General features: G+C 42.3%; 1 protein-coding gene across 2 annotated transcripts in view; it reads left to right on the top strand.

The window, feature by feature from the left end:
• Nucleotides 1–14,017, top strand: part of SLC24A2 (solute carrier family 24 member 2) — a 270,174-nt gene that overhangs the window by 204,856 nt on the left and 51,301 nt on the right. Inside the window, exon 4 of one of the 2 annotated variants that reach the window (XM_063081227.1) lies at nucleotides 6,818–6,868. The exons of the other annotated variant lie outside the window; for it this stretch is intronic. Within the exon in view, the coding sequence (XP_062937297.1) occupies nucleotides 6,818–6,868 (51 nt within the window). The remainder of the gene's footprint in view (nucleotides 1–6,817; nucleotides 6,869–14,017) is intronic. 2 annotated transcript variants of the gene reach the window in all.

Genomic DNA, 14,017 nt, shown 5'->3' with positions numbered 1-14,017 from the left:
CATTTGTTATTGATTTCTAGTTTTAATCCATTGTGGTCTGAGAAAATACATGGGATAATTCCAATTTTATTGAATTTGTTGATACTTGATTTGTGACCTAATATGTGATCTATCCTGGAGAATGATCCATGTGCTGATGAGAAGAATGAATATTCTGAGGTTGTTGGATGGAATGTTCTGTAGCTATCTGCCAAGTCCAATTGGTCTAGGGTATTGTTTAGATCTTGTGTTTCACTACCGATTCTTTGCCTAGATGATCTGTCCAATATTGACAGTGAGGTGTTCAGGTCCCCTGCTATTATGGTATTAGTGTCTATTTCCTTCTTTAGGTCTAATAGAGTTTGTTTTATAAATCTGGCTGCTCCAACATTGGGTGCATACATATTTATGATTGTTATGTCTTCTTGATGCATCAGTCCTTCTATCATTACATAATGTCCCTTGTTGTCTCTTTTTATGGTTTTTAGTTTAAAGTCTGTTTTGTCAGATATAAGAATAGCTACTCCAGCTCATTTTTCTTTTCCGTTTGCATGATAAATCTTTTTCCATCCTTTCCCTCTTAGTCTATGTGAGTCTTTATGGGTGAGGTGGGTCTCTTGAAGGTAGCATATAGTTGGGTCCTCCTTTTTGATCCAGTCAGCCAGTCTGTGTCTTTTGATTGGGGAATTTAAACCTTTTACATTAAGAGTTGTTATTGAAAAGTGTTGATTTATTCCTAGCATTTTATTGATTGTTGTTTGGTTGTCTTAGGTGTCTTTTGTTCCTTGCTTTCTGATTTACTGTTTGTTTTCTGTGTTTCTTGGTTCCTTAGGTTGTAGATAGCCTTTTTGTTTGTTTGTTTTCTCTTCATGAATGCCATTTTTATTATACTAGTGGGTTTTGATTTTTCTTTGGCTTTTATGGCAGTGGTAGTAATTTTTCAGGAACCAAACCCAGTACTCCCTTGAGGATTTCTTGTAAGGGTGGTCATGTGGTGGTGAACTCCCGCAGTTTTTGTTTGTCTGAGAAATATACTATTTGCCCTTCATTTCAGAAGGATAGCCTTGCAGGGTAGAGTATTCTTGGCTGGCAATCTTTGTCTTTTAGTATTTTGAATATATCATCCCATTCTTTTCTTGCTTTTAGGGTTTGTGATGAAAAGTCTGATGTTAGTCTGATTGGGGCTCCCTTATAGGTGATTTGATGCATTTCTCTTACAGCTTTTAAGGTTCTCTCTTTGTCTTTGAGTTTTGCCAATTTGACTATAACATGTCTTGGAGAAGACTTTTTGGGTCGAATACATTTGGAGATCGTTGAGCTTCCTGGATCTGAAGAATTGTGATTTTTCCTATACCTGGGAAGTTTTCTGCCACTATTTTGTTGAATATGTTTTCAATGCAATCTCCTTTTTCCTCCCCTTCTGGAATACCCATGACTCAGATATTTGAGTGATTAAGGTTTTCTGATATCTCTCTCAGACTTTCTTCAATGCCTTTGATTCTTTTTTCTTTTTTCTTTTTTCTTTTTTTTTTTGTCTGCTTGTGTTATTTCAAACAGCCAAACAGCCCATCTTCAAGTTCAGAGGTTCTCTCTTCAACTTCCGCAAGCCTGCTGGTTAAACTCTCCATTGAGTTTTTTATTTTGCTGAATAAATTCTTTAGTTTGGCAAGTTCTGCTACATTTTTTTTCAGGGCATTGATTTCCTTGCACATTTCTTCTTTCAGGTCCTGTATACTTTTCCTCATTTCATCATGATATCTAGCTGAGTTTTCTTGTATCTCATTCAGTTTCCTTAGAATTATCACTAGAAATTCCTTGTCAGTCATTTCAAGGGCTCCTTGTTCTATAGGGTCTAGAGCTTCAGAGTTATTACCCTTTGGTGGTGTACTTTCTTGATTTTTCGTGTTTCTGGTATATTTTCTTTGATGTTTATTCATTGTGGCAGGGGGTTTCACCGTCCACAGGTTTGACACTATTGTCTGACTAAGATGTTGCTGTGGTTGCCTATTTGGTATGGCTACCTCAGTGACTGCTCAGTTGGCCACTAGTGCCTTGTGTGTGTGGTTGCCTCAGGTCCTGGGCCTCTCCGGGGAGCCACCTCTCTGGTCAGCTTGGACTCAGCCAGGCTGCTGGATCACAGGGCGGTACCGCAGGGAGTGTGGTCTCTGCTGAGCTTCCACCTCCCGTGCTGGACTTCTCCCTGTTCCATGCACTCTGGGCTGGGCTGCTGGGATGCGCGGAGGCACTGCAGAACGTGTAGTCTCTGTGGAGCTTTCCCTTCCCCTGCCAGATGTCTCCCCATTCTGTGCGCACTGGGATGGGCTGGGAATGGAGCCAGGTGGCGGCGGTGAAGCCTATCTGCTGGATCATGCAACGGCGGCCCCGCAGGGCATGTGGTCTCTGTGGAGCTTCTGCCTCCCCCACTGGACATCTCCCCATTCTGTATGCACTTGACGTTATGTTTTTATAGTTAGGTTGATTTGTGGGAGAGAGTGATGCTAGGGACCGTCTATTCCACCATCTTGACCAGAAGTCGCTCCTCTCTGATGAAAGTTTCAGAAGCTTGGAAGTCCTAAGTCCAGGGAACACATCTGTTGAGGGCCTAGTTCTTCATGGTGGCTCTACAGCAATGCAGGGTATCAAATGGCAAGAATAGAGGTTCGGAGGCAAAGAAGTCCAAAGTCCAGGAAGCACATCTGATGAGGGCCTTGTTTTTGGTAGTGACTCCACAGCAATGCAGGGTATCACATGACAAGAATGGCTGAGCAAAGAGCAAAGAGGTCTTTTCTAAATACTGGCCCCAGCATGGCAGAATATCTTTTGTTGCTGAACAACAAATACCTATTTTAAACTTCTATAAATCATGCTGAATTTGTTTTAACAGCCTGTGTAAGACACTAAGTTCTCTAAAGGCCTTGTTCCATGCTCCATAGATTCTCTTTCACTTCTCTTCATGGTGCAGGCAATAATGATAGCTTCCCATTATTGATTACTTAGTGTTTGCCATTATCTCATTTACCCTTCACCACTATCATATGGGATGAATACAATTGTTACGCCCCTTAACAGCTAAGAACACTAGCACTCAGAGAGGTGAAGCAACTTTCTCAAAGTCACACAGCAAATAAGTGGCAGATCTTTGGTCCAAACCTAAACCCCAACTTCAAAGCCTATTTTCTTAACTCTCATGCAGTACTGAGAATCATCCTTCCAAGGGTATGATGCGATCCAGTATACATACATACCTCCTTGATAGGCATTAGATGACTCTACCAAAAACTACTGTCTGTATTGATAAAGCTTTAACTTTTAGGTCTTCACACACAGATTAAACCAATACCAAAAATAAAGCTAGCTCTTAGATTGAAAAAAATGAACAAGTTAATGATTATTTTTCCCATCAGCTAATATTTAAACAGTAAATGCTTGTTCTCATTGATTTCTCTACCTCTATTTTTCATTCTAATGAAATGAACTCAGCATAGATGCTTCTATTGACTTTCTGTTTCATATATCATAGTTTGGAGGCCTCGAATGTAAGAAGTTATTTTTCTGCTGCTCCCATCTCAGGGATTTGCAGGAAAAGTGTTGAGAATGCCAAAGACCTCAAAAGTAACACTGAGAAAGGCAATGCTGAAAGGAAAAATCCGTGTCCATGTACTTCTCAAGAAAAGAGGAAATTAGGAGCCCAGTATACTAGTTCCTATGTACAGACTCTCTGAGACTGAAGACAGGCCCTTCCTTACCTTGACTCTGATGATTGTGAAGTATGGTCAAGAACTCAGAGGTACCTTAAAGCAACATGGTGAGATTGCTGGCAAGATCAGAAGGAAGTAAACAGAGGAATGATAGAGTTTAAATTCCCTAGAGATCTAGGAGTTTGATCATAGCTAAGCCTGTGGCCCTAGCTATCCAAGTGGCATGAAAGCAAGTGTGGTCTGTGATGGGTAGCAGTCATGATCAGATTACAGGCTCATGGCAAACACCAACTACTAGGTTCTGGAATTTTTTTCTCAGGCTAAGTGGCCTTCTTAGAAAAATGTTACAGAGAAGAGACACCAGTTGGTACCCAGAATTACATGCACAGGTGACAACGCATCACTCTTCCAACCCTGGCTGCTCTCACTCAGTTGATACTTCCTCCTCACTTCCTTCCTCCTGTCCCAAAGAAGCTCAGCTAGCATGAGGCCTGGTGTGAATCCCAATGCAGTTGTGTTTATGGTGCCTTGGTTGTTCACTGTGGGGAGGGCTGATTGGAAGCCGTGTCCCAAGCAGGTGAGTTCATTCCTTCCTCCCAGGACCTCTGTCAGGCTAGGCCTGACCCCAGGCTGTCAACAGTGGTTGAGGCCACTTTCCGTGAGGCATCAATGGGCCGTAGGACACCGGCCAGGTGTGTGATGAGCTCTGGCTTATGCGTGCATGTGTGTCCTAATTGCATGTCCTGTGCCTCTCCCTGCACCTCCTGAGGCCCTGGTTCAGGGAAGAGGGCTGCCTGGCTCTTGGAGATGCTGCCCACCTCCCGCCAGGTGTGACTGCTGAGTTCACCCTCTCTATCAGTGTCAAAGACTGTGTTCTAACAGGCTGGCTTCCTTCTCCATTCTTTTCTGCCTTCTCCTTAGTGAGCTGCACACATGGTTCCCTTCGCTTGGGCAGGTGGTGTCCCTTCTGCTCCTCCCTAACCGTGTTGGAGCTGCCACATCCCCTGTTGTTATTCAGCTTCTCGCCTCTCATTCCTTCTCTTCCACCATCGCCAGACTCATCTTTTGTATTTTCTGTCCACTTCTTGTCCCTCTGTCCCATGCAACCTCCGAGGAAGCAGCTAAGAAACAATCTACACATTGCCCCAAGTGGCAAGAATGTGTTAGCTTTGTCAGAGTGAACAATTCCAACTATGTAAAAATAAAGTGATAATTAAACAATATGATTGTATTTATATATTTATAGCTGGTTCCACAAGAGATGAGGTTAAGAATAGCATCATCTGCCACAAGCAGATGCTTGACAGTTTGGGACTGATACATGAAAACAGGTGTGTGCATAAAGAGAGGTTCACATCTAAACAGACACATCCGTAAAAATGCAGCGGTGTATCTCACTGTGTAAGATATGTTTAACACCCAACTTTGCAAACACAGAGCCACCCACACTCTGTCTTCTGAGAAAATAATAGAGGATGCCAGCTGCTTTATTCCCCTGCTTTACCTCCAGGAAGGAAAAGAGGTTATAAAAAAATTAGTTGGCTGATATAATCCATCAACTTACTGCAAGATTACACACACACAAACACATATATTATGTGTGAAGCCAATATGAACATGTGCTTAATATTTATAAAGGTACTTAGATCACTTAAGAATTCCAAACTTGTGCAATGTCATATGCATAATAGACTACTGAACTTAAAATACCACGAAAAAATATATTTCACTAAAGGCAATCCCCAGAAGGCATGAAATTTTTTTCTTGTTATTTACACAAAATTCAATTTGTTCTTGAAGTGCCTGCATCTTTTGTAATATATCTAACAAAAGCCAGAATAGGCAGGATTTTGCAAAAACATAAACATGAGGTGATTTTTCTCCCCAAGACAAAATTTTGTATTGGTGTATTAAAATAGTTTTAGATAAAATTTTAGGCATGTGGAAAAAGTATATATATAGAAGATGTAATATAAATAAAAAATACGAGAATATTTATTATTGCATTTTAAGCTAGATCCTTCATTGTGCACACAAACCCCATCAATTGTAAATTGATTCACACATGGATTTCCAGTGGCTGCCCAAGTTAATGGGCCATGAAAACATTATGCAGAGTTACAGGAATATCTCTTGAGTCTAATTAATTTCTTGAAGTTTATTGGGAAAGTGTGGTTATGACCAGGAAAAATATTTTTAACCTGCTCTCAATGCTTTAAACAATCTGGAATTTTTAGATGAACAAGAATAAAAGTTTCTATGTTGAAACTGAAGAAAACAGAAACAGTGCATCCCCACCTCCTCCACCCCCCACAGCTGCCACTGCCACCAGCTGATTCAAAACAGCTCACTTTCTGCCAGTGGTTTCCATCACAGTGGCGTCAGTTGGTGATCTGCACCCAGAGGAGGGGCTGCCAGTGCTTCCCCTCCCCCTGCTGTTTACACAGCAGCAGGTGATGGTCTGGGAGTGGGGCTGCTGTCACCTGTCTGAGCAGGTGGTCTTCCTTGGCAATATGCCTCCCAGAGCACTCTGCCCTTTAGCAGCTCTTCCCAGCATGCTGCACACATCAGTGCTTTCTGGCTGAAATATGAGATGAGAAGGGAAAGGGGAGTTTAGAAGCTGGTTTTTCATTTTGGATTTTTCCAGGAAAAATTCTAGAAAATTCTCTTATTCTCTAGGAAGTGATTCTGTTGGAGAAAAGCTGTGAAATGAACTTCTGGGACTGCTGTTCCATGGCAAGGAATCCCAGTGTCCACCAGCTTGCTTCCATGGGTCTGGACATTGTCCTTGTTCAGTCCCTTTCTCTTGGAGTGTCACCTCTATCAAAACTATAGTGCTAGGCTGGGGTGAAGTATTCTTTGCCAAGCATTCTGTTTCATCAGATGTTAAAATAACCGTGTCCTCTTCTGTAATGCAGGACACATCCTACCCCCAGAAGAATAATATATTTTAAGTGATTTCTGAAAATGGGCCGAGAAAGCTGTCTGCCACATGGCCCATGTTTGCACATCTCCATATAGTTACGATTACGGAATTTGACAGTATAACTCTGAATCTGATTAATTAAGAATGTGTAAAAACAAAGTTCTTGCATTATAGCTCGTTCCTTATCTTTGTGTCTTTTACTGTGATGTTGTAGAACTTGGATCATATGGAAAACTAAAATATTATGACACAATGACTGAAGAAGGTAAGAATGATTTTAGAATTGTATGCATTGGCTTTTTTTTTTTTTTTTTCATTTATGGTGTCTGTTGCTTGCCCATTTTTAAAAGTCTTTTTTTGTTTCATTGCATGACTTCAGTGACATTGTGTGATTTATTATTGTTTTTTCATTTTTGTCTAGTTTTTGCCACTGTGTTTATTTGGAATTGGAGACGTGCGATACCATGGGTAATCATGTTATTCCATTCAAACCGTCCAAACCATCTCAATTGTGTAAAACACCCAAAGAAATGGTGTCAGCAATATAAGCACAAGTCAACACCCACTGGGCCAGCATATTTCCTCCACATGCTCTCAACAATATCTAGAAACACATCCATCCAACACTCTTCTAATATGCCCTTAATTTCAGAGAGGGGTATGTGTTCTGGTGATTTTCTGATTTATGCAAAGGAATGAGAGATATGATGTAACTCCTACACCCAAAATGAGCTAGAGACCTGATTCTACTGTAGAGGGCTATAGGCTCATGTCCTCAGGCCACACAGTCCCTATTACCTCAGACAAGAGCATTACTCTGAGCACCTGGAGCCTCCATTCCAGCCTGTAGAATGATCTATATTGGGGTCCCCACTCTGTGAGGTTGGGCATGTCATTTCAACCACTTTCACTGAGTAGAGATTTATTTTAAAATGTATTTATGAATGAATTCCAGGGACCATCTCAAGGCAGAGCCGTATCCCAGGCAGAATCCCTTTTCTGAATTAAGTTCTCCATGGAACAGCAATTTGGAGATTTTGAATTATTGTTAAGGAAGTTGCCTTATTGCCCTATCCCCCATCTCACCCTACACATACGAGAGGAAAAGTTTATGGAAAAATAGAATTAAAAGATAATACAAATCTTTCCATGAATTTTTTGAAGTATACTTGTACCTCTACCTTTTGAATAATATGTAATATTTGTAAGTTATGAAAACATTTGGGGTTTTTACATGATTTTTACACTGATACTGGCAAGCAATCAAAAGGTGCCCTAGTAGGGGAACCACCCAATTTTATCCTTCAACATGAGAGAGAAACTCCCAAATGTGTTGCGTACTTGCTTTCAGCTTGCAGTATTTCTGAGTTGCCTTAGCTTGCCAAAGATCTAGTTGCTTTGCATGCAGGAGCGGAACATCTGAAAGCCCTGGGTAAGAGGAAGCCCCTTCTCAGGCCCTCCCCACTACGGCTTCTGCACAACACTGGGGCCCTTCTCTGTGGTTAGTCTCTGTGCTCTAAATTAACCATGAGATGTTTTCTAAAGCAGCAAGTCACTATTAGGATCTCAGACTGGGCCTTGGGAAATGCAAACCCTTGGCCAGTGAGAGGCCCCAAGCAGAAGCACTCCCTGTAGGAATAAGTATCCCCCCACTGAGGGGATAGAAAGAGCAACCCATACCTTAAAGGAAGGCTCCCATCCCAGCTGTTATTTTATTCATGCCTTGGGTGGGTTGGTTTGTTAGCATCTACCCAACCTGCCACGTCCATTCACTTTCTCTCTTTCCTCCATCCCGTGTCCATCGCCTTCCACCCTTAACTTCCCATTGCCAGGGCACCTTCTGTCTCCCTGCCACCTCAATTGTCCCCCTTCCCTCTTACTCTGCTCCTTTCTATCCTCTTTTCACATCCATCTGAGCAACTGTTGCTGCCCAAGCGCTCCCTTTCTCTTTCCTCCCTACACCAGACAATTCAAGGTCACATGAAGATGCAGAAATGCTACTTCAAATATGATGACATCACTTGATAATGACTGGCCTTTCGAAGCAGGAAAACAAAGTCAAAATAATGTCTGTAATGATATCCATGGCTGGCCCTTAGACTATCCGATTGTGTTTGGGGACCCTCATGGACCACCATTAACATTGTTTCTCCTTCTCCTGACTTTCCCATTCCCCCATGCACATCCCTTTGTGTCCCTTTCTTAGCTGAAAGTTTATTCTCCATCACAGTGATAGCCAATAGTAGCTAAGGCAGCATTTTAGAAGTGTGTTCTATGAAATACTGGTTTCATATGATGTCACTAGATATTTTGCAACAACCAGACAAAAAGAAAAAAGAAAAAAGAAGGCAAGATTGATTTCATAGTTAAATAAGTGGGAGAGATTCTGAAGTAAGTTAAATAGGTTTCTCTGCTTATTTGTGACTTCTTGGAGCCTTCAATATGCTACCGTGCACTGCAGCATAGAGTAAGTCGTAAAGAGGAAGAGTTTACAGTATCTCCCAGACTTTCTTGCATGAAGCCTCTTGTGGGACCATTGTGCAAATGCTGGTTGAAGTTAATCCTTCACCTGGAATAGCAGCCTCTGAGAAATTAAAAAGTCTTCTAAACATATAGTAATCCCTCTTAGGTGCTAGTAAAAAGCAAATTTTGGAACAAGGGTGCTCCCTCTAGCCACCTCTAATCACATTCTCTCCATGACAAGCCAGGTCTGCTAACACCTAATTCTGGGATTCCATCTAAATGACTCAAAGCCAGCTCAGTAACCTCAGACCTGGCAACAGCCATGCTTGACGTCTTCAAATTCTCAAGGGCCTCTCCCCTCCCACCGAAAAATAATAATGATGACTATGATTTATGCCACTTCCATATTGTACAAATTAAGGAGGTGTAATAAAGACAAAGATGTTTGGGGCAGTAGCTGTGGGCCAGCTAGCCTTTGGGAAATACCTGCTCCATTTCAGCATTTCCACAGTTTTAGAATTGTGACCAGCCCTTGAGCAGGGCTTTATTGTGATTGCCCCTTGTGACTAGTCACTATTTATAACTGTTTCCATTCTCTGGATGGTGTGTGAGGTCAGCTACTTGTGAGGAAGCCTGATTCCCCCCACCCAGATGGATCAAATGGAAAAATGCACTATACATGTCACCCCATATCCAAAGAGGAATTGAGTGATGATTTCTAAATACAGAAAAGTGTCCGGCACATATTCAGTTCGTTATTTTTAAGCACCTACTGCATGTGAGTTTTTCTGCTAGGTGCTTTGGGGAAACAAGATTAAAAGGCAGGTAATTTGCCCCCATGGAACTCACAGACCAGGGAGAGAAATAACACACAGCAATCCCTGAGGCTCCAGGAAGAAAGTGGTAAGTACCGCAGTGTTCAGAAGATGACAAACAGGGGGAGGAAGGACTGCTTTCAACAAGGGGAAAATAGGAGGATTTTGTGGAAAATGTGATCTTTGAACTGGGCCCCAAAGGATCAGTTAATACGGGGTACATCAGGGAAGGAGGGTGGCAGGGACCAACCAAGAGAGGGATGAAAGGGTGGGGGCACACCAGCATTTACCAGGTGCCTCCCACCGGCCTGTGCAGTACTGTGAGCTTCATATATGCAATGCCTTTCAATCCTCATAATGATCACACAAGGTAAATTTTACTGCAGATGAGAAAACAGAGGCTTAAAGGTGTATTTTATTAGACAAGGAAACTAGGACTCAGAGAACCAAAGTGACTTGCTCCAGGACTCAGAGGTAGTAAGTGGTAACGTGGGACCTGAACTTAGGACTGTGTCATGCCGGAGCCCTGCCCTTTTTGGCTCCACTGCATTTGCTGCACAAGGTGGGTAAGAGGAACAGGGGCCCTTCAAACCAGCTACAGTGCAGGGAGTGGGAAGAAAGGCCTGATGGAGACCAGAGACTAAGAATGAGGACATCCCAGAGTGGACAAGAAGTTACCCCCACTTAAACACTACCATAAAAAGTTCATTTTAATCAAACAATAAAATACTCACTCTAAGACTCTGGATAAGATCAAAACATTTTCAGAGTTTATCTTTACCCTCAAAGCCCTTATGCTTTCTCCCTCAGCATTCAGGTGCCCTAGAACCTGAACTGGAGCCAACCTCCTCTCCCACCCCAAAAGGATCAGAATTTTATCCACTTTTTCATTCATTCATTCCCTAACTCATTCATTGATCAACACCTAGTATGCACCAGGCATTAGACTGGCGGCACTTGGAGAGTAAAGACAGACCTCCTAAAGAACTCACGACCTAGTGGGAGAGACAGGCAGAGAGAGCAGGAGCAGGATGGGTAGACCCCGGGTGCTAGGAGTTCCCAGTGGAAGGTGTCTTGCTCAGCCTTGAGAAATGAAGCCAGGCAGAATCTATAAAGCCCAGAGCACTGCACCTAGTAGGCACTGTCTCCACTGCCTGATACCTGCATCCCAAGATGACAACCTGTCTTGCCAGCTAATGTGTTCACTTGATAATAACTGAGCACCTGCTCTGTACAAGACACTTTACTAGACCTGATAGATTAGTGAGCTTCACCCTTCCCAGGGACTAACTTGCTGATTTTCTGGGGACACAAATGACTCTGGAGGTGGTCTTTCAGTGACCTCAGCTGCCCCCACTTGGGCAGCCATCCCCTTGTCTCCTCAAAAAGTGATGCATATGCCTGGAAATCTCCAATTTTTACTTAAAGTTAGTAATCCATAGATTTCTCATCTGCAGATATCCCAATTTCATACCATTCTCACTCTAAAAAGTTCTCAATAAACTGAACTTGGCTTCCTTCGTAAAATTACTCCAAACGAAAGTGGAGAAAGTTCAAAAGAAAACAAGTTTGTGTGATAGAACAGATGAATTAAAAGGAGAAGAGGACTTTCTACCAACGGCAGTATACAGAACTAGTAATTTTTGCTCTTTGGAGATAAACAGTTTATACATATATGTCGGCATATAGAAAGGTAGGTAGACAGATATCCTGACTAATATCTTGCAAAGAAGTGATATGTGGAGAGAGCTGCTTGCATGTATTACCCTAAATTCAATGCCTCAACTACAGTATTTTAAAAGTCAATTTTTGTTCATTTGTATAAGGGAAAAAAAACAGAAAAATTTGTGATATCAAAGGCAAATCTTATAATGACCTTTTCCTTAATGAAATTAAGCCTACTGTTTCATGGCAACCAAGAGCCCCTTTATCAAGCTGAGAAATTAATAATGTCTTACGTGAATCATGGGATCCTAAAGTAGGCATGTGGCTGAGTTTTGAAAACCCCCATTATTTCAAAGAAACAAAAGCACCTAAAGGTCACATAGTCTAGCCAGTCATTTGATGTTCTTAGTTGCAGTGAAACAGTCCAGTTCTTTTTCAAAGATAAATTGAATTTAGGAATACCATTCAGCAGTGTTTTCCATTGCCCAAGATGTGTCCTCTAAAAGTGTAGTTCTAGGGCCGAGCCCGTGGTGCACTCGGGAGAGTGCGGCGCTGGGAGCGCAGTGACGCTCCCGCTGCAGGTTCGGATCCTATATAGGAATGGCCGGTGCACTCACTGGCTGAGTACCAGTCACGAAAAAGACAAAAATAAATTAATAAATTAATTAATTAATTAATTAAAAATGTAGTTCTAAAACAAATCCTTGATCTGTGTGGTCTTCACAGTACAATTTAATCTTTGCTTTAATGGATGAGACTGTGTTATATATGCTCATGTATTAAGCAGGGTAGTTTTTGCTATATATTGAAGAAGATCCAGATAAAAAGTGGCTTAAATCAGATGGAAGTTTATTTTTCTCTCAAATACAAGATGTCCAGAAGCAGACAGTACATGGAAGATCTGGCAGCTCCACAATAATCCAAGACCCAGGCTCCTTCCCTCCTTCTGCTTCACCACCCTGGTATATGATTTTCAACTTCAAGGGTACCTCATGGTCCAACATGATTGCTGCTGGAGCTCCAGCCATTACATCCACATTCCAGTAAAGAGGAAGAGTCTAATTATTTTGCCCAAATGTTTTGTCTTCTTTTTAAGGAGCCTCCCCTGAAGACCCTCTCAGGAAATATTGCCCAAAATTCAGTCAAATGGCTACACCTAGTTTCAAGGCAGCCTGGAAATGTAGTTGGTTAACCTGAGTGAATTACTGTCCCCAATAATTTAGGTATTATGTCTTTAAAAAATGGAAAGGGAATAGATTATTGGATAGGCAACTTGCAGACTTGCATTCTCTCACAACAGGGAAATCTCACTTTCAGATCACTGTATGTTGATGGGGAAGACTGAGAATAGAGCAAGCTATGTGAGGGATATAAGGAGCTCCTGATGAGTTTGAGATGCCTGTGAGACATCCAAATGAACATGGTGAGAAAGTGGTGGATATGGAGCTTGGAAGAGATGTCAGGCAGGGCTGTAGGTATAAATTTGGGAGTCATAAAATATAAGTGGTATTTAAAGCTACAGACCTGGATGACAATACTGGCTAATCAATAGGGAAGAAAGGCAAAGGACTGAGCCTTGGGGACTCCAAAACTTAGAGTCTGGGAAGGAGATGGAGGCCCAGTAAAGGAGACTGGAGTGAGGTGAGAACCAGGAGACAATAGTGTCCCAGAAGCCAAGTGAAGAACAGGTTCTAAAGGAGGGCAGTGAAAAGTCGAGCCCATCCATGAATGGACCGACGAGATCAAAGAATTGCAGTAGAAATACAAAAAGGAGTGATGGACAGAAAACGAGATGCTTCAAATAAGGACTTTGGAAGTGGTGCAGTTATTGCTAGTGACAAGGTCTAGGGACTAACAGCAGGAGCAGGCGGATGTGGTGAGCTGGAGGGAAGGAAGCCGAAAGTGAACAGGTGAAGGCAGGAAGGAGCCAAGTGTCACAGGGCTCACCTATGTCACATTATAATGGATGGTGACAGGACTAATTGTAGAGAGAAAAACAGTGAGCTAGGTTCTAAAATCTTCATAAATGAAGGGAAGGAGGCTAGGAAGTCAGTTGGGGTAGAGGTGAAGGAGCTCCTGGCTTGTGTTTCCAAGGACTGAGGAGAAATGGTCTAGACGTAGTGAAAAGGTGGTGTGGCATAGGGGCAAGCAGCTGCCACTTTCAAGGACTATAGGAGAAAAGGGACCTTCAGGAAACTGCCAAGTGTCAGTTGGAACAAGAAAGCAAAAAGAATATTCAGAGAAGAGGTTAAGGATATCGAAGATTTACTGGTGACAGGGGTGGGAGATTGAGTCAGGTCAGGGCTGTTCAGAGCCACCTGGAGATGAGGGTCTGGATGGTTGATGGGTGGCCTGGGAGCTCTGCTGAGGTGAGCAAGGATGCGGCACAGAGTTAGGGAACAACCTATCAAGCTTTTAGAAGTTCATCCTATAGCCTCTTTCTTGGAAGTGGTCTCATGAGCAGTGGTAAA

The sequence above is a fragment of the Cynocephalus volans genome, chromosome 16, assembly GCF_027409185.1.
Source record: "Cynocephalus volans isolate mCynVol1 chromosome 16, mCynVol1.pri, whole genome shotgun sequence".
NCBI lineage: Eukaryota > Metazoa > Chordata > Mammalia > Dermoptera > Cynocephalidae > Cynocephalus > Cynocephalus volans.
The sequence above is the reverse complement of the archived record's forward strand: the minus strand, read 5'-3'. Positions and strand labels throughout refer to the sequence as shown.